The following is an 18,619-nucleotide window of genomic DNA, read 5'->3' on the forward strand; positions in this document are numbered from 1 at the left end:
CCAGCACATGCACACGAACACACATACACACAGAGTGACCACATTGACCCCTACCGAGGCCTGGGCTCAGCGGTGGCTGCCTGGGGCTCAGTGGTGCTGTCCTTTCCGATAGAGAAGGTGTCACTCTCAGACCAGGATCTTGGGCGAGGCTGGGGAATGGCAACGGTCCGTCCAGTCAATGTGGTTGCCAGAATGGCCGCAGCCAGAGCAGATCTAGGGACAGGAAGATCCCCAGGAGACATTGAGCCAGTTCACACCTGCACTGTGACCTGATGATCGGCCCTATGTCCATGGGGGCAGATATTTCCCACCTGTCCACTACTTGAGTCTCATCCTTGCTGGCTTGGGCACAGGGCATAGGCGCTACTCAATCTGGACTCACCGGGGTCGCTCTGGAGAGGGGTCTGGGCTGCGGGGAGGAGGCGTGCGGGGCACAGCTGGCTTTGGAGCAATGCTGGCTGCAGGGAGGAGGCCATGGATGATGTGTTTCTGCCCAAATAAAACCCAGGAGAGGTCACAGAGGAGGGAAAAAAAATCACTGGATCCTGTCATCCACTATCACTTCCTAAGCCCTCCTACCCCGGGCCCCCGCTCTTCTCTCATCTCCGATATCTTTCTGGGCAGACAGTCCCTGGCAGATGCTATCACAAGTGCCACCACCTCAGAGCAGCTTCCCTGATGTCCCCAAGTCACCCTCCAGCCCCTCACCAGTCCCAGGCACTGGCCCCTGTGGTGGGTTCCCTGACTCCCTACAACAGCACCCGCTCCCCTGGGATGCACAGCCCAGTGTGCTGATCTCGGGCAGCTGATCTCTACATCCGGGGCCATTTGGATGTTCCTTCACTTGCCTTAGTCTCCATTTTCTGGGCACTACACCATTCATTTCCATACACTTGAGGGGGACACCACCACAGCAACAATGACCTGGTGTCCCCTTCCTCCAAAACACCCACACTGCTGGCATAAGAGGTGTGCCAGGGGACACTGACAACAGAATGGAGGTGAGGAAAGGGCAAGAAAACCTACGTAATGCTTTAGAGAAAACCATAGATGATAGCGGGCTGCCTTCAAGGTAGCACTCTGCCACACATGCAGTGTGATGAAAAGGACAAGGAACAGCATGAACAAGGAGAAGAGCAAGGCACTGGGGGAAGTGCTCTACGAACAAGGGATCCTGTTAGCTAGGATTTGCTGTGATGCTCCAAGAGTCATGTGGGAGAGAGAGGCCAGGGACCAGGGGCTCTGGGTGAGCCAGGAGGGAGGGGGACTATTCCCAAAAGGCCAGAGTGACCCTTCATAGATCAACTGGGCATCAGAAGGCCTAAGATACAGGAGAGGAAGGGAACGGAAGTAGAGGGACGGGTAGATTTTAAAAGTCTTCCACAGCCTCTATCGCCACACGAGTTGTGCTCGCGAGAACTCATGGGAAATCGAGTACCAGTGGCTCACGCCTGGAATCCTAGCTATTCAGGAAGCTGAGATCTGAGGATGGTGACAGCCCAGGTAGGAAAGTCCCTGCAACTCTTATTTCCAATAAACCACTCGGAAGTGGTGCTGTGGCTCAAGTGGCACAGTACTCGCCTTGAGCTGAAGAGTTGAGGGAGAGTGCCCAGGCCCAGAGTTCAAATCCCACGACTGACAAAAAAAAAAAAAAAAAAAAAACCCATAGGAGCAGGCTTTCTAGACACATCCCTCCATGCCCGCCTCTCTTCATGGAACTCGACAGTTCGTGTGTCTGTCCCCTCTCTTGCCCTGCCACAATCTAGGGTGACGCTCGAGGACAAGAACTGGCTTTGTGGGCTTGGAACACGTGTGTGTGTGCGCGTGCGTGCGTGCGTGTGTGTGTGTGTGTGTGGCTCAACTCTAGGCCTGGGCGCTGTCCCTCAGCTCTTCAGCTCAAGGCTAGAGCTCCACCATTTGAGCCACAGTGCCACTTCCAAGTAGTTTTTCTGCTTATGTGGGTCTGAGGAATTGAACCCAGAGCCTCATGCATGCAAGACAAGCACTCTTACACTGAGCCACCTTCCCAGCCCCTTGGAACACTTTTGCTAATCCCAACCACTTGGAAAGTGGAAATCACAATTTGAAAGCTGGGACATGTTACAAAAACAAAAAATAAAAACCACCAAAAAACAGCTAACAAGACCTCAGGTCAAAAAATAGGCCTGGGGCTGGGAAGGTGGCTCAGTGGTAGAGTGCTTGCCTTGCATGCATGAGGCCCTGGGTTCAATTCCTCAGCACCACATAAGCAGAAAAAGTCGGAAGTGGTGCTGTGGCTCAAATGGTAGAGCGCTACCCTTGAGCTGAAGAGCTGAGGGACAGCGCCCAGGCCCAGAGTTCAGGCCCCATGACCAGCAAAAAAAAAAAAAAAAAAAAAAAGGCCTGGTCCCTCACAATCCAAGACTGTCTAGGCAAAAAAAGCGGGAGACTACAGAAAATAACATATTTTATATAGATAATTATATGTGTATATATAATTATATACCATACACATTATATTTGTAAGTGGTATGTATATAATTTTTAAAGGGCTGGGGACATGGCTCAAATAGTAGTGCTCTTGCCTAGAAAGCCAAAGGTCCTGCGTTTAAACCCCAGTGTCACCACCACACATCACCCCAAAAGTCTTCTTAATCTCTGAATCCTAAGGGACTAGTCTCTAGTTAAGCCTTCCAAAATGGGTTTTCCTTTTTTTTGGGGGGGGGGTCAGTTACTGTGGTTTGAGGCCAGGACCTTACATTTACTAAGGAGGCGCTCAACTGCTAAGCTTTCAGCCTTATTTTTAGTGCAATCACTGAGGCTTGATCTCAGAACCTGGGCACTTTTTTTTTTTTTCTTCAGTGAAAGCTAGTGCTCTACCACTTGAGTCACATCTCCATTTCTGGTGGGTTTTGTTGTGTTCTTGCTGCTGCTTAAAGAGTCTCACAGACTTTCCTGCCCAGGCTGGCTACGAACTACAATCCTCCAGAACTCAACCTCCTAAGTAGCTGGGATTACAGGCCTGAGCTACCGGCACACCGTTTATATTATTTTATTTTATTTATTGTCGGTCGTGGGGCTTGAACTCTGGGCCTGGGCGCTGTCCCTCAGCTCTTCAGCTCAAAGCGAGCGCTCTACCACTTGAGCCACAGGGGCACTTCTGGTTTTCTGGTGGTTTATTGGTGATTAGAGTCTCACCGCCTTTCCTGCCCGGGCTGGCTTTGAACCGCCATCCTCAGATCTCAGCCTCCTGAGTAGCTAGGATGACAGGCGTGAGCCACCGGCGCTGGCTTTTTTCTTTTGACAGTTTATAATTTAATCACAATAGTCCTGAGAGGATTCTTCCCATCACGAACGCACAGGCCAAATCCAAACACCCCGACCTGTCACCCCCCAAAACTCCCGGGGCCAGAGCGCAGGCGGGTGAGGGGGTCACTTACAAACTGCCTCTTGCGGCCCCTCCGAAAGCTCAGCAGCATCTTTGTTAAGGGATTGTGGGGGTAGGCAGGCCTGGAACCTGGATCTTCCTGGTAAATATTCCCACAGCCAGAACCGCACCCCTCAGCTGAGCCTCTCCGCGCTGGTTTAACGCCAACCGCTGTTTTCCCTTCTAGACTTCGCAGTATCCGCGCTTGCTATTGGTTCCCGTTTGTCCTGGACCAATCACAGCTGAGCTTACTTCCATGCCCCGTCGCTCTTGGCAACTAGCGCGCTTCGTTCAAATTCCCACCAGTATGAAAGCGATCTGCGATATAGATGCTTCTATTGGTCAGAGTGGATGTCAATCTTCATCACAGCCTATCCCGTGCTGCATAAGGCGGGAGAAGGAGAGGAGGGCGGGCGGCATGAAACAGACTGGGCGAAAAATGTAGTTCACGTAAGCTCGGAGTGGCGCAGTGGTCACAGTAGATGTCAATCTAATCGTACAGCCTATCCAACGCTGCAGAAGGCGGGGAGGCGGGCAGAATGAAATACATTAGGCGAAACCGCAGAGCGTGAGAACCCGGAAGTGGTGAGGTTTCAGGTGGGCCTTGGGCACAACGCGGGAGTCGACCAGGTACCAGAAATGAACCATAAAGTCATCTGGGGGGTGGGGGTGAGTCCCCTCGTTCTTAGACTTTGGCAAATAATGCTGTTGTTAGAAAGTCCACAATGCAGACGGGTAGAATGGGGCAGGGGTATAGGATAGAGCTTGTTCAAGGATTTTGGGTTTGTTTTTGCATTTCCCTCATGAGATTGAGACCGCCGATGGAAAGCGATCCCCCTGATGACACTGGCCCTGTGCACGTGCCTTTGGGGTACGTGGTGGCCCATGAGAAATGGCGAGGGTCACAGCTGGCTCAAGAGATGCAAGGTCGGTATGAAAAAAAAAAAATCCACCCTTGATCCCTCTTCCAATGTTTAAGCTGGGTGCAGGTGACTCACTTGTAATCCCAGCTACTCAGCGAGTATGAGATCTGAAGATCAAGGAAATATTGGTGAGCCTCATCTTCAATTAATCAGCAAAAAAACTGGAAGTGGAAGTGTGGCTCTAGGGGTAGAGCACCAGCCTTGAGTATAAAAGCTAAGGGGCAATGCCCAGACCTGGAGTTCAAGCCACAGGACTGACATAGAAAAGGGAGGTGGGGGGAGTTATAACAACTCATTTTGTTTTCTTTATTTCAAGGAAAAATTAAACTCCTTTTTGAGGATGGCCTGAACTTGGCAGATTTTTACCTGTCCAGTAGATCTTGCATTATTTACATCACCGAAGCTGAGTTGGTGGCAGGAAATAGCTACAGAAAGAGACTTGTCCGGGTTCGAAATGTACGTATTGAATTAAGCAGAACTAGAACATTGAATTGCACCCCCATCCTTTAGAATAATTTGTATAATACCATGGGACATTGGGAGCCCACAGTGATAGTTCTCTTGTACTAGGGTTTGAACTCAGAGCCTGGGCACTGTTCATTAGCTCTTCTGCTCAATGCTGGAACTCTACCACTTGAACCACACAGCTCCACTTCTGGTTTTAGACTGGTCTATTGGAGATCAGAGTCTCACACTTTTTCCTACCCAGGCTGGCTTTGAACTTCAATCTTTGGATCTCAGCTTCCTGAGTTGCTAGGATGACGGGCATGAGCCATTAACATGGGGCAGCTGTCTCAACTTTGGAAGGAATTCTGTTACAAAATGCTCTACTGTCTTTCTCTTGGAAGTGTGGTCATCTTCAAGGGATTGTAGTGGTGGAAAAAACACAGATCAATGAACAGTACTTCCCAGCCATACAGAAGTTTGTGGTGCTGGATCTTGGGATGGTCTTACTTCCTGTAGGAAACCAGATGGAAGCAGCCTGTCTTATTGTCCAGTTTGTAAGTACCTAATCCTCCTTCACAATTGTCCTTCTGCAGATTCTCAACGGGCCTGGTGGCTCCTCTGTGCTGGTAGCAGTCCTTTCTATAGTTATAATAAGCTATAAGTCCAATCCTTGACATTCCTTGTATTGGTTTATCACATCATTTTTTCCCCCTCATTCTTATGCCAGTACTGTGGCTTGAACCCTGAGCCTAGGCATTATCCTTTAGCTTTTTCATCGCTCAAGGCTGGCGCTCTACCATTTGAGCCACATCTCCATTAGTGGCTTTTTGCTGGTTAATTTGGGAGAAGTGTTTCATTGAGTTTTATGCCTGGGAGGCTTCCAAACTCCATTCTTAGATCTCAAGTCTCCTGAGTAGCTAGGATTACAGGTGTGAGTTATCAGCACCTGTCTTGGTTTATTGAATCTTTTTTTGGAAATTTTTATGTTCAAAAGCTGCCTCTGCTGCCCATAGAGGCTGCCCCCTCCTCTAGATAACCACATAACACAAGTGATGAAGTTTAAGGTCTGCTTTTTGGATGTTCAGGCTACAAGGACTCCATCATTCACTATCTTGCATTTCCACTAGTGAAAAATCTTAATTCTCTATATTACATTTAGTAAGCACCAGTATCTCTGTGTGTAGCTTATTACATTTATTTACTTAAGAAAGAAAATTGGGGGCTGGGAACATAGTTCAGTGGTAGAGCGCTTGCCTTGCATGCATGAGGCCCGTGGGTTTGATTCCTCAGAACCACATAAGCAGGGGGGAAAAAAAAAAAAGCCAGAAGTGGCGCTATGGCTCAAGTGGTAGAGTGCTAGCCTTGAGCTGAAGAGCTGAGGAACAGTGCCCAGGCCCAGAATTAAGGCCCCATGACCGACAAAAAGAAAGAAAGAGAGAAAGAAAGAGAGAGAGAGAGAAAAAAAAAAGCAAACTGGTTCTTTTAAGTAATTTTTCAACTTGGCTCGTTAGAATTTCTAAGAGTAGAGACCTTTTTTTTGCCAGTCCTGAGGCTTAAATTCAGTGCCTAGGTGCTGTCCCTGAGCCTTTGTGTTCAAAGGTAGCTCTCCATCACTGGAGCCACAGTGCTACTTCTGGCTTTTTCTGAGTAGTTTATTGGAGATAAGAGTCTCAGGAGCTTTCCTGCCTGAGCTGGCTTCAAACCTCAGTCCTCAGATGTCAGTCTCCTGAGTAGCTAGGATTATAGGAATGAGCCACCAGATGCCCAGCTCCCAGACTCTTATCTCCAATTAACCACCTGAAAACCAGAAATGTGGCTCAAAGTTGTAGAACACTAGCCTCGTGCAAAAAAAGCTCAAGGGCAGTGCCCAAGCCAAGATCAAGCCTCACAACCGGGGCAGGGGAGAATCCCAGTAATAGGGCCCTCTGTACATCACCTTTATAATAACAATTTAAAAATTTTTTTAAAAGGGGGGCTAGGAAGGTGGCTCAGTGGTAGAACGCTTGCCTTGCATGCCTGAGGCCCTGGGTTCGATTCCTCAGCACCACATAAGCAAAAAGCAAAAAGCCAGAAGTGGCGCTGTGGCTCCAGTGGTAGAGCGCTAGCCTTGAGCTGAAGAGCTGAGGGACAGTGCCCAGGCCCAGAGTTCAGGCCCCACGACCGGACCCAAAAACAAAACATAACAAAACTAAAAAGGGCTGGGAATGTGGCTTAATGGTAGAATGCTTGTCTAGCATGCATGAAGCCCTGGATTTGATTCCTCAGTACCATATAAACAGAAAAAGCTGGAAGTGGTGCTGTAGCTCAAGTGGTAAAGTATTAGCTTTGAGCAAAAGAAACTTAAGGACAGTGCCTAGGTCCTGAGTTCAAGCCCCAGGACTGGCAAAATAAATAATATTAATTTTAAAAACTAGTGATGGGGAAACTGGGTGCCAGTGGTTTTTGCCTGTAACGTAGGTACTCAAAAGGCTGAGATCTGAGGATCCTGGTTCAAAGCTAGCCCAAGCTGGAAAGTCCATGAGATTCTTATCTCCCATTAACTACCAAAAAGCCAGAAGTGAGCCAGGCACCTGTGACTCATGCCTGTAATCCTAGCTACTCAGGAGGCTGAGATATGAGGATCACAGTTCAAAGCCAGGCCCGGCAAGAAAGTCCATGAGACTCTTATGTCCAATAAACCACTAGAAAACCAGAAGTGGCACTGTGCCTCAAGTGGTAGAGCGCTCGCCTTGAGCTGAGGAACAGAGTTCAGGCCCAGAGTTCAAGCCCCACGACCGACAAAAAAAAAGCCACAAGCAGAGCTGTGGTTCAAATGGGAAAATGATATCTTTGAGTAGAAAATGCAAAGTGACAGTGCCCAGGCCCCAGTTCAAGACCCAGTATTCATTCTCTATTTCTCTTCTCCTCCTTTCCCCCCCTCGCGCCCCCCCCCGCCACTAATAATAAACCTCCTTTCCTCCAGAGGGCGCTTATGAGCTGTTCTTTTAATTTCTGGTTCAGGTGGAAGAGCAGAGCCAAGTGACCAGGAAGAACCCTTTCCTCAGGAAGACAACACGGGTTGGGCTCTCTGAAACTTCTCTTGTTCGAACTGTTCAACAGATCCCAGGAGTTGGAAAAGTTAAAGCTCTCCTTCTTCTTCAGAAGTTCCCAAGCATCCAACAACTCAGCAATGCTTCTATCCAAGAGCTGGAGCAGGTGGTGGGCCCAGCGGTGGCCCAGCAGATCTATACCTTCTTCACCCAGTCCAGGTGACCTGACTTCACATCTACTACTGTTGTCTTGCCTAGACAGCAAGCTTCTGCTTTTCCTGTTTAAAAATCAAGAAACAGCTGGGTGCCAGTGGCTCACTCGTAATCCTAGCTACTCAGGAGGCTGAGATCTGAGGATCGCAGTTCAAAGCCAGCCTGGGCACGAAAGTCCATGAGACTCTTCTCTCCAATAAACCACTAGAAGACTGGACGTGGTGCTATAGCTCAAGCAGTAGAGCGCTTGGCTTGAGCTGAAGAGTGCAAGGACAGTGCCCAAGCCCAGAGTTCAAGCCCCATGATTGACAAATAAAGAAGTCAGAAACAGCACCAAGCCCTGAGTTTACCCTCTGGGACTGGCAAAAAAAAAAAAAAAAAAAAAAAAGGCAGGGCACTGGTAGCTCACACCTGTAATCCCAGCTATTTAGGAGGCTGAGATCTGAGGTTTGCATTTGGAAGCCAGCCTGGATAGACAAATTTATGAAACTCCTATCTTCAGTTGACCAGTAAAAAGTCACACGTGGAGGAATAGCTCTTGTGGTAGAGCTCCAACCTTGCATGAAAAAGCAAAGCAAGAGTATGAGGCCCGAAGTACCGGAACTCGTCTTGATACTAGCACAACCAGTCAAACCAAGAAATAAGATTTCCTCTCAGAGTAACCAATGAAAGACAAGTCCTTGATGTTCCTTTGAGGTCTGGGTTTGAGCATAGGTGTCAGTGCTCATGGTCTGTTACAAAAAGGACCCAGTGAGGACCTCTTTTTTTTTTTTTTAATCAGTCGTGGGGCCTGAACTCTGGACTTGGGCGCTGACCCTCAGCTCTTCAGCTCAAGGCTAGTGCTCTACCACTTGAGCCACAGCGCCACTTCTGGCTTTTTCTGCTTATGTGATGCTGAGGAATCGAACCCAGGGTCTCATGGATAGAAGGCAAGCACTCCACCACGGAGCCACCTTCCCAACTAGTGAGGACCTCTTGGTCTCAGCAAAAACTCAGCTAGGACATATTTATATGAGGGACCTTGACCTGTGCCTGTCATAGAAGGGAATAGAAGGTTCCAGGAAGCAGTTGTAGACATGTACAGGAAACAAAGCTATAATGACTCACTTATATCTTCAGGTCTTGTCTGCAGATCTGTGCTCTGGGGCTGTTGCCCATGTAACTAAACTCATGTACAATAGTTCCACCCTTGAGTCCTTTGTCCCTGTATTTTTATTTATTTATTTTTTTTTTTGCTGGTATTAAGGCTTGAATTTAGCTTCACATTCTTGATTTAGCTCAGCTTTTCCATTCAAGATTGGTGTTCTACCACATGAGCCACAACTCCATTTCCAACTTTTTGTTGGTTAATTGGAAATAAGAGCCTCATAGACTTTTCCGCCTGGGCTAGCTTTCAACCTGAATCCTCAGATCTCAGCCTCTAGAGTATCTAGGATTACAGGCATGAGCCACTGGCATGCAGCTTATATGTACAATTAATAATGGCATGTGGTTTAAAAAAATACTAAACATCTGAATGAAAGCTCATTAATTTTGTCAAATGTTAGTCGTTTTTGGAAAATAAAATGCAAGAGAAAAAAACGGTACATGAGATTGATAATGATTTGAGGGAAATGAAGTAACAAAATCTTAAATCAGTTGAACGAATGCATTTATTTATATATTTACACAAACACAGTCATAGGAGCAGCGGGGACACATTTCCTAAAGGTGGTTGCTTCCTTTAAGATATTGCACAACAGAAAAATATGGTCAATCCTTGTTGATTCTCTAAACAAAGACCACAATGCTCTATATTAAGCCACATGGCCTTTCCTGTGTCAGCCATGAATTCATCATTAGCATCACAGCGTCATCCATCTTATAGCCGAAGAAGTCAAACTGGTAAGGAATGTTCATTAAAAACAATAACAAAAACAGAAAGGTCAAAAACAGCTTAAGACTTGAACCACTGACATCTTTACCTACTCTCTTGCCTAAGACACTTAAAATACAGTTATGTACTTTTTTTTTTTTTTTTTTTTTTGTCGGTCGTGGGGCTTGAACTCTGGGCCTGGGCGCTGTCCCTCAGCTCTTCAGCTCAAGGCAAGTGCTCTACCACTTGAGCTACAGCGCCACTTCCGGTTTTCTGGTGGTTTATTGGAGATAGGAGTCTCACGGTCTTTCCTACCCGGGCTGGCTTTGAACCGCGATCCTCAGATCTCAGCCTCCTGAGTAGCTAGGATTACAGGCGTGAGCCACCAGCGCCCGGCCTCAGTTATGTACTTTTTACTTTCAAGAAGGTACTGAAAAGTTTGGAGTATAAGAATACAGTATCTATACTGGAGACAAAATGGCATATCAAACACTCCCACAAGGCCAGCACCTTCTAGGTGGAGCCACACTAAAGGACAAGCTACTTGTAAATTGTTTTTCTTTTTTCTTTATTTTTGGCAGTGGTTCAATCCCTACCACCACCAAAAAAAAAAAAAAAAAGAATGAATTTGGCACTAGACTTGATCTAGAAATAGCATTCATAGATAGAAGAGTAAAGTCTTATTTTAAGGTAATAAATTCCCCAGAGGAAATAGCTTTGAGGGCCATATTTATGTATGTGTGTGTGTGTGTAATGTGTGTGCTGGTTCTAGGGGCTTGTACTCAGGTCCTGGGTGCTCTCCCTTAACTTTTTTGCACAAGGCTGGTGCTCTACTACTTGTGCCCCACCTCTACTTCTGGCTTTTTGGTAATTCATTAGGGATCAGCCTAATTTTCATACCCAGGCTGGCTTCAAACTAATCCTTAAATCTCAGCCTCCTTAGTTGCTTCAATTGCAGCCGTGGGCCAATAGTGCCCAGCTTGGCAAAATTTTCCTATACAAATTTCCCTATCTTTTATTGCCTGACCTATCTTTAATTCAAGGGTCCACTGGACTCTAGATCAAGGACAGACTTACCCCTGTCTGGACACTTAGAAATATCACAAATGTAGTAAGGTAGCCTCAGTTTACCTCTGTTAGCTCCTAATAATTACAAGCAGCCATCATTTGGACATTGTTCTATGTACAATACCTTCTAAAATAAATAATCTGCAGCAATATAGTGAAATTCTAAATAAATGTGCTTCCCGCAGATGTCCAGAGGATTCTTGTCACTTCTCTAAAAGCTCACCAAAGACAAGTTTATACTGGGAAAAACGGGAAGTAATGACATTTAGATATTTTCTCCTATGGCACAGATTGAAAGGCCTTGACCTGCCAGCGGGTGAACATCTGTTTTATCCATGTTGTACTTAGTACAATGAGCTTTCAGAGTTGAGCAGGCTAAAAGGAGTCAGCAGCTTCTTCTTGACTTGAGGCCTTGGCCTTGCCACTCCAACTGCTGGGAGACACAATGTACTGGCTGACTTCTGTCTGTTCTTACTGGTACCCCAACTCAAAAAGGAGAGCTTCTTGGAGACCTTCTTGGTTTTGTAACTTTTATCATCATCATCATCGATGGATAAGCAGATCATGGAGTAGGTTTTCTGCATTCCCACAGAATATGTGGCACACTTACCAGGCTGTATGGAAGAGAGGAAGGACGAAGACTCTAAGGTGTGGCAAGACTATCTGGTAAAGGATTACTAAGGTTGAGGCTTATGTCTTCACACTTCACAGGACCCTCAAATAGAAACCTGAAACTGAGGGCTGGGAAGTTGGCTCAGTGGTAGAGCGTTTGCCTTGCATGCCTGAGGCCCTGGGTTCGATTCCTCAGCACCACATAAGCAAAAAGAAAAAAGCTGGAAGTGGCTCTGTGGCTCAAGTGGTAGAGCGCTAGCCTTGAGCTGAAGAGCTGAGGGACAGCACCCAGGCCCAGAGTTCAGGCCCCCAACCGGACCCAAAAAAAATAAAATAAAAAAAAATAGAAACCTGAAACTGAGACTGTCTGTGTGTATGTGGCTTGAACTTGGAGCCTCGTGTTCTTGTTTGACTTTATTTTTTCTGTTCAAGGCTTATGCTCTACCACTTGAGCCACACCTCTACTTCCAGCTTTAACTAGAGATGAGTCTTTCAGATTTCTCTGTTCCAGCTGGCTTTGAACTTCAATCCTCAGATCTCTTGGCTACTTGAGCCACCAGCACCTATTATGGGACCATTTTTCAAAGCTGCATGTTGCTGGGAATATTTTATCAAGCAGACTTGCTTTCTTTGAAATTCGAATCCTCTAACCAGCACCGTCCCCTGGCTCATCTGTTTGCCCTTTCTCCATCAATCAACCTTTCCTCCTCCACACACCTCCTCATGCCCTATCTTCTCTGCCTACACCCAACTCCTCCTCTTTACAGATTCCTCAGCCTCTCTCTTCCAGTACCAATCTGCCTGCATTCCTTCCTCAAAGACTTCCACCCCCCACCTGGCTCTGCCCTCTGTCTGCCTCGGTGCACACCACATTCTTTGAAAAGTTTCCTTGACCCCACAATTCTCCCAGGACCATCCCAGGGGCTCTGCTTTCTTTCACTCATCTTTTAACCCTTTTCCTTTCATTTTTGCCCCCATTACTGGCTCCCTGAGTCTTTTCTGCACCTTTTTGGAAGTGTGTGTATGTGTGGGGGGGGGTGTGGGTGTGGGTGTGTGGTGTGTGTGTGTACTGGCTCCCTGAGTCTTTTCTGCACCTTTTTGGAAGTGTGTGTGTGTGTACTGGCTCCGTGTGTGTACTGGCTCCGTGTGTGTGTGTGTGTGTGGGGTGTGTGTGTGTGTGTGTGTGTGTGTGTGTGTGTGTGTGTGTGTGTGTGTGTGTGTGTGTGTGTGTGTGTGTGTGTGTGTGTGTGTGTGTGTGTGTGTGTGTGTGTGTGTGTGTGTGTGTGTGTGTGTGTGTGTGTGTGTGTGTGTGTTAGATCTAGCCTTGAACTCAGGGCCTGATACTATCCCTGAGCTCCTTTACCACTTGAGCTACAGTGCCACTTCCGGCTTTTTCTGAGTAGTTTACTGGAGATAAAAGTCTCATGAACTTTCCTACCTGAGCTGGCTTTGAACTACAATCCTCAGAACTCAGCCTCCTGAGTAGCTGAGATTACAGGCATGAGCCACTAGCACCCAGCTGGTTTTTTTAATTTGTTTTTTTTTTTGGTCCAGTTGTGGGGCCTGAACTCTGGGCCTGGACGCTGTCCCTCAGCTCTTCAGCTCAAGGCCAGCACTCTACCACTTGAGCCACAGCGCCACTTCCAGCTTTTTTCTATTTGCTTATGGGGTGCTGAGGAATCGAACCCAGGGCCTCAGGCATGCAAGGCAAGCGCTGTACCACTGAGCCACCTTCCCAGCCCCATGGAATTCTTAAGTTTTTAAAGGGAACGTGTTTTTAATTTTTGTTGGTTTTTGGTACTAGTAATGGGGCTTACACTTGTGTAGTTTTCTTGTGTGTGTTTTTTTTTCTTTTCCTGCTCAGGGCTGGCTCTCTACCATTTGAGTCACATTTCTACTTCTGACTTTTAGTGGTTAATTGGAGATAAGTTTCTCAGAATTTCTGCCCAGGTTAGCTTTGAACCATGATCCTCCCATCTCGGTCACCTGGGTAACTAAGATGACAGGCAATTTCTGGCTTGTGTGTCTCCCTTTAAGCCTCAAATACCCAGCTGCCTAAATAAATTGGCATGGATGACCAACATCATGGAAAACTCAGAGCATGACTATTCTCTTTTCTACCCCTTAGCTCCATTACAAAACAGCCTCTGAGCCAGGCATAGTAGCTTATGACAGTAATCCTAGCTAGCTGTTCAGGCGGCTGAGATCTGAAGATCATGGTTCAAAGCCAGCGAAGGCAGTAAAGTTGGTAAGACTATCTCCATAACCATCCAAAAGCCTGTAGAGCTATGGTTCAAGTGGTAAAGTGCCAGAGGCAGAGCACCTACTTGAGCAAAAAAAGCTGAAGGACAGCACCAAGGCCCTGAGTTCAAGACTCAATATCAGCAAAAAAATAACAGTCATTGCCCATGCAGCTGTTCAAGGGTTAGACTGTGATGTCTTTTCTGTTACCATAGTTATACAAACCCTCAACAAATCTCTGCAGGGTGTCAGTGTCTCATACTTGTAATCCTAGTACTCAGGAAGCTGAGATCTGAGGATCATGGTTTGAGCCAAAAAAAAAAAAAAAAAACACCAACAAAACAACTGTAAGTGGCATTGTGGCTCAAGTGGTACAGCCTTGAGCAAAAAAGCTGAGAGCTAACACACACAAAAGCACATTTCTGAAGCACCTACCTCTCCCTATCCCCCAGGTAAAGCCATTGGCCAGGAGGATCTGTGACCAGCCTCCCGAGAGCAGGTGTCCCTCTAGAACAAACATCAGATGAGGCCACTGCCCTTCCCAAAAGGTTCAATTTCTTCTAGCTCAGGGCACCACCACAGAGGCCCCTCTCTCTCCCTCCCCTGCCCTCCTCATGGTGCTCTCCTGCATCTTTTTAGTGGTTTACATCCAGGTTCCTGCCCTGTCTAGGAGCATCTCCTCAATCCCAGATGTTCAACCATGCGTTCTTTCTTTTACATCATTTATCAAGATCACTTTGGGGCGGGGGGGGGGGGTAGATGGGAAGAGATGGGAAGGGGAAACAAAGGAGGAGGCAACAATGCTTGCTAAAAAAAATGTACTCATTATCTTGCCCATGTAATTGTAACCCCTCTGTATGGTATTCTCACAATAATTTTTTTTTTTAAAAATCACCACTTTGTAGTGCTGATTACCCATTTTCAGAGCAAGAACCTCTCTAATCTAGAGGAAGCTGGGGCTCCCATACTTAAGACAGTGTGAAACACTTTCCCTCTTTTTTTTTTTTTTTTTTTGTGCTGGTACTGGGAGTTGAACTCAGGGCCTGGGAACTGTCTTTTTTTTGTTGTTGGGTTGTGGGGGTTTGAACTCAGGGCCTGTGTGCTATCCCTTGCTCAAGGCTAGTGCTCTACCACTTTGAGCCATAGCTCCACCTCCAGTTTTCTAGTGGTACATTGGACATAAGAGTCTCAGACTTTCTTGCCCTGAGCTGGCTTCAAACTGTGATACTCAGATATCAGCCTCTTGAGGAATTAGGATTATAGGTGTAAACTACCAGCATCTGACCCTTAACCTTTTTGCTCAAGGCTGGTTGCTCTATCATTTGATCCATGTCTCTAGTACATTTTTGCTGGTTATTTTGGAACAGATGGGAGTCTTACAGACTTCTCCCTTGGCTTGCCTCAAACCTGTATCCTCCAGATCTCAGTATCCTGAGTTAGCTGGTATTATAGTTACAGTACCCAGCTTCCATCTGAACATATATTTTTTTTAACCATAAGCATGATATAAATTAAATGGATTTTTTAAGTAATCAATTCATTAATATGGAACTAGGAAATTGAAAGTTTTCAAAATTGTCTCTTGACTTAGGATGAGTGCATTCCAGGATTTCAGTTTAGGAATTGGCAGTTTGTGCTACACTGTGCCAAGTTGGAAGGCAGAGTTCCCTGGGGTGGAACTCACACTAAGCTCACATCCCCGCCACACTCACCATGGAAGATGTGGAGTCCAGGAGGCTCACCACCTTCATGTCAATCTCATCCCCGCCAAAGCCCTTCAACAGCTTCATGACCTCAGTCACTGTTAGCCACTTACAATCCACATCTTGAATGGAAATGATATAGTCTCCCTCTTTGGTTCCTGCCAGCTAGGAGAATGTTATTTTAATAAAGGTTAGTGTTGCTTCATTTCTTTTTTTAAATCTGTACCCATACTGGGGTTTGAACTCAAGACCAGGATGCTATCCTTGAGCTTCTTGATTTTTTCTCTCAGGCTACCATTTTAAGCCACAGCTCCAGTTACTTCCAGCCTTTTTTGGTGGTTCACTGGAGATAAGAATCTCACAGACTTTCTTGCCCGAGCTGGCTTTGAACCACAATCTTCAAATCTCAGGATCCCTATAGGTTCTTCCCATTAAAAAAAAAAAAGGGGGGGGGGCTGGGAAGGTGGCTCAGTGGTAGAGTGCTTGCCATGCATGCAGCCCTGGGTTCGATTCCTCAGCACCACATAAACAGAAAAAGCCGGAAGTGGTGCAGTGGCTCAAGTGATAGAGCGCTAACCTTGAACTGAAGAGTTGGAGAGCATTCAGAACCAGAGTTCAAGCCCCATGACCGACAAAAAAAAAAAAGGATAAGTTAGCCAGGTGCTAATGGCTCACACCTGTCATCCTAGTTTCTGAGAAGGCTGAGATTTAAGGATCAGAGTTCAAAGCAGTCCGGGCAGGAAAGGCCATGAGATTTTCATCTCCAATTAACTACCACCACCACCAACAACAACAACAAAAAGCAGGAAATGGAGCTGTGGTTCTAGTGATAAAGCAAGGCTCTACCCTTGAGCAAAAGAGGCTCTAGGACAGGGTCCAGGCCTTGAGTTCAAACCTCAGGACCAGCACAAGGCAAAACAATATGATAGGCTTACTGCAGCAGAACATTGAGGGTCCAGGAAGTGGACCTGCACTGGGGTGTTTCCTCTCAGCGTGAAGCCCAAGTCCCCTTCTTCTGCTGTGAAGTGAATGTTTCTAGGAGGAGTCCACCTCTTGCTGGCCGAGAACACGGATAGGGGGCCCTGGGAAGACAAGAGTCATTAGGCTGGAGAGGTTGGAGACTAAGGCACATTTGGTTCTATTATATATTTTTTTGGGGGGAGGGTCCAGTTGTGGGGCCTGAACTCTGGGCCTGGGCGCTGTCCCTCAGCTCTTCAGCTCAAGGCTAGTGCTCTACCACTTGAGCCATAGCGCCACTTCTGGCTTTTTTTTTTTTTTTCCTTTTGCTTATGTGGTGCTGAGGAATCAAACCTAGGGCCTCATGAATGCAAGGCAAGCACTCTACCACTGAGCCACCTTCCCAGCCCCTATTATATTTTCTTATGCTAGTAGTAGGGCTTGAACTCAGGGCCTAGAAGCTGTCCCTTAGCTCATTTACTCAAAGCTAACACTCTCCTTACTTGAACCACAGTTCCAATTCTACCTCTTTTGTGGTTAATTAGAGAACAGAGTCTCACAGACTTTCCTGCTTGGGCTAGCTTTGAACCATGACCTCAAATTTCAGCCTCCTGAGTAGCTATGATAGTTTTATTTATTAATGTTTATTATTTTTCTCCAAATGATTAGATGTTTTAACATCTTGCTATGGTCCTTAGGATAGTCTTGAATTTCTGAGCTCAAAGGATTCTTCTGTCTCTGTTCCCCAAGTGTTGTGATTACAAGCTGTAAAAATAGTGCTTTATATATAGTCTAAATATGTGTGTCCTGCCAAGATTTGTATGTTAAAACCTAATAACCAGCCAGGTACTGGTGGCTCATGCCATTAGAAAGCTGAGATCTGAAGATCACAGTTCTAAAGCCAGCTGGGGCAGGAATGTCTAACTCTCCAACTAACCAGCAAAGAGCTGGAAGTAAGGGCTGGGAAGGTGGCTCAGTGGTAGAGCACTTGCCTTGCATTCATGAGGCCCTGGGTTCGATTCCTCAGCGCCACATAAGCAAAAAGAAAAAAGCTGGAAGTGGTGCTGTGGCTCAAGTGGTAGAGTGCTAGCCTTGAGCTGAAGAGCTGAGGGACAGCGCCCAGGCCCAGAGTTCAGGCCCCATGACTGGACCAAAAGAAAAAAAAAGCTGGAAGTAGAGCTGAGGCTCCAGTGATAGAAAACAAACCTTGAACACAATGGTTAAGGGACAGTATAAAGGTCCAGATTGCAAACTCGTGTGTGTGTGTGTGTGTGTGTGCAAAAAAAAAAACCAACAGGGGCTGGGAAGGTGGCTCAGTGGTAGAGTGCTTGCCTTGCATGCATGAGGCCCTGGGTTCCATTCCTCAGCACCACATAAGCAAAAAAAGAAAAAAGCCAGAAGTGGCACTGTGGCTCAAGTGGTAGAGTGCTAGCCTTGAGCTGAAGAGCTGAGGGACAGCGCCCAGGCCCAGAGTTCAGGCCCCACAACCAGAACCAAAAAAAAAACAACAAAGGAAAAACAATAACAAAAAAAACTAATTACCCATGATTAGTAGGTTGGGCCTTTGATGGCCTTCATTAACTGAACCAATGCTCTTGCAGTTAGGTTCAAAGGAGCTCACTAGCCCCTTTTACCACTTGAGGATACAGCAAAAGGCCATCTATGACTTAGCAAGCAGCTCTCAGTGAATGCTGAAATCTGCCAGCACATTGACCTTGAACTTCTCAGCCACTAGAACTGGAAGCAGCTTAAGTTTCTGCTGATTATAATAAGTCACCCATTGGATGGTATTTTGTATAGGGTACTAGATAAATGAAGACAGCTTATGTATGAAACTTACAGGCCATCACCTTAGGTCATTTATAAAGGAAATACCCCACATACCAGCTTCTGGAAGTAGTCTGTGACCGTGACCTTGGAGAACTGGGGCGGTATTACTTCTACCTCTTGCTCAGTTTTAGCTAGAAGAGGAAAAATAAAAGGTTAAGAGTCTCTGTAAAGAGAAATGATCCTTAAAAGACTCAAGCTGCAGTAGGGTACTGGTGGTTCACACCTGTTAATCCTAGCTACTCAGGGAGCTGAGACCTGAGGATCATAGTTGGAAGACAGATGGGCAGGTGAGTCTTTGAGACTCATATCTCCAATCAATCATAAAAAGCCAGTAG

General features: G+C 46.5%; 3 protein-coding genes across 4 annotated transcripts in view; 1 reads left to right on the forward strand and 2 right to left on the reverse strand.

Annotated features, from left to right (window-relative positions):
• The window catches only part of Cep89 (centrosomal protein 89), a 28,507-nt gene extending 24,929 nt beyond the window's left edge, over positions 1-3,578 (reverse strand). For both annotated transcript variants that reach the window (XM_069998557.1, XM_069998558.1), the window contains exons 1-3: positions 3,420-3,578; positions 383-489; positions 55-213 (exon numbers count right to left, since the gene is read on the reverse strand). In XM_069998557.1, the coding sequence (XP_069854658.1) occupies positions 55-213; positions 383-489; positions 3,420-3,458 (305 nt within the window). In that variant the 5' untranslated portion in view covers positions 3,459-3,578. The remainder of the gene's footprint in view (positions 1-54; positions 214-382; positions 490-3,419) is intronic.
• Positions 3,579-3,959: 381 nt separating this feature from the next.
• Faap24 (FA core complex associated protein 24) lies at positions 3,960-10,496 on the forward strand. Its single transcript, XM_069998560.1, has 5 exons — positions 3,960-4,036; positions 4,215-4,333; positions 4,646-4,785; positions 5,178-5,330; positions 7,777-10,496. The coding sequence occupies exons 2-5, from the start codon at positions 4,228-4,230 to the stop codon at positions 8,026-8,028; spliced, it is 651 nt and encodes a 216-aa protein (XP_069854661.1). The 5' UTR covers positions 3,960-4,036; positions 4,215-4,227; the 3' UTR covers positions 8,029-10,496.
• The window catches only part of Rhpn2 (rhophilin Rho GTPase binding protein 2), a 52,064-nt gene continuing 43,097 nt past the window's right edge, over positions 9,653-18,619 (reverse strand). The window contains exons 12-15 of the mRNA XM_069998559.1: positions 18,339-18,415; positions 16,433-16,579; positions 15,507-15,662; positions 9,653-11,555 (exon numbers count right to left, since the gene is read on the reverse strand). Coding sequence (XP_069854660.1) covers positions 11,286-11,555; positions 15,507-15,662; positions 16,433-16,579; positions 18,339-18,415 — 650 coding nt within the window. The 3' untranslated portion in view covers positions 9,653-11,285. The remainder of the gene's footprint in view (positions 11,556-15,506; positions 15,663-16,432; positions 16,580-18,338; positions 18,416-18,619) is intronic.

The sequence above is a fragment of the Dipodomys merriami genome, unplaced genomic scaffold, assembly GCF_024711535.1.
Source record: "Dipodomys merriami isolate MVZ:Mamm:240054 unplaced genomic scaffold, mDipMer1.0.p SCAF_52, whole genome shotgun sequence".
Taxonomy (NCBI): Eukaryota; Metazoa; Chordata; class Mammalia; order Rodentia; family Heteromyidae; genus Dipodomys; species Dipodomys merriami.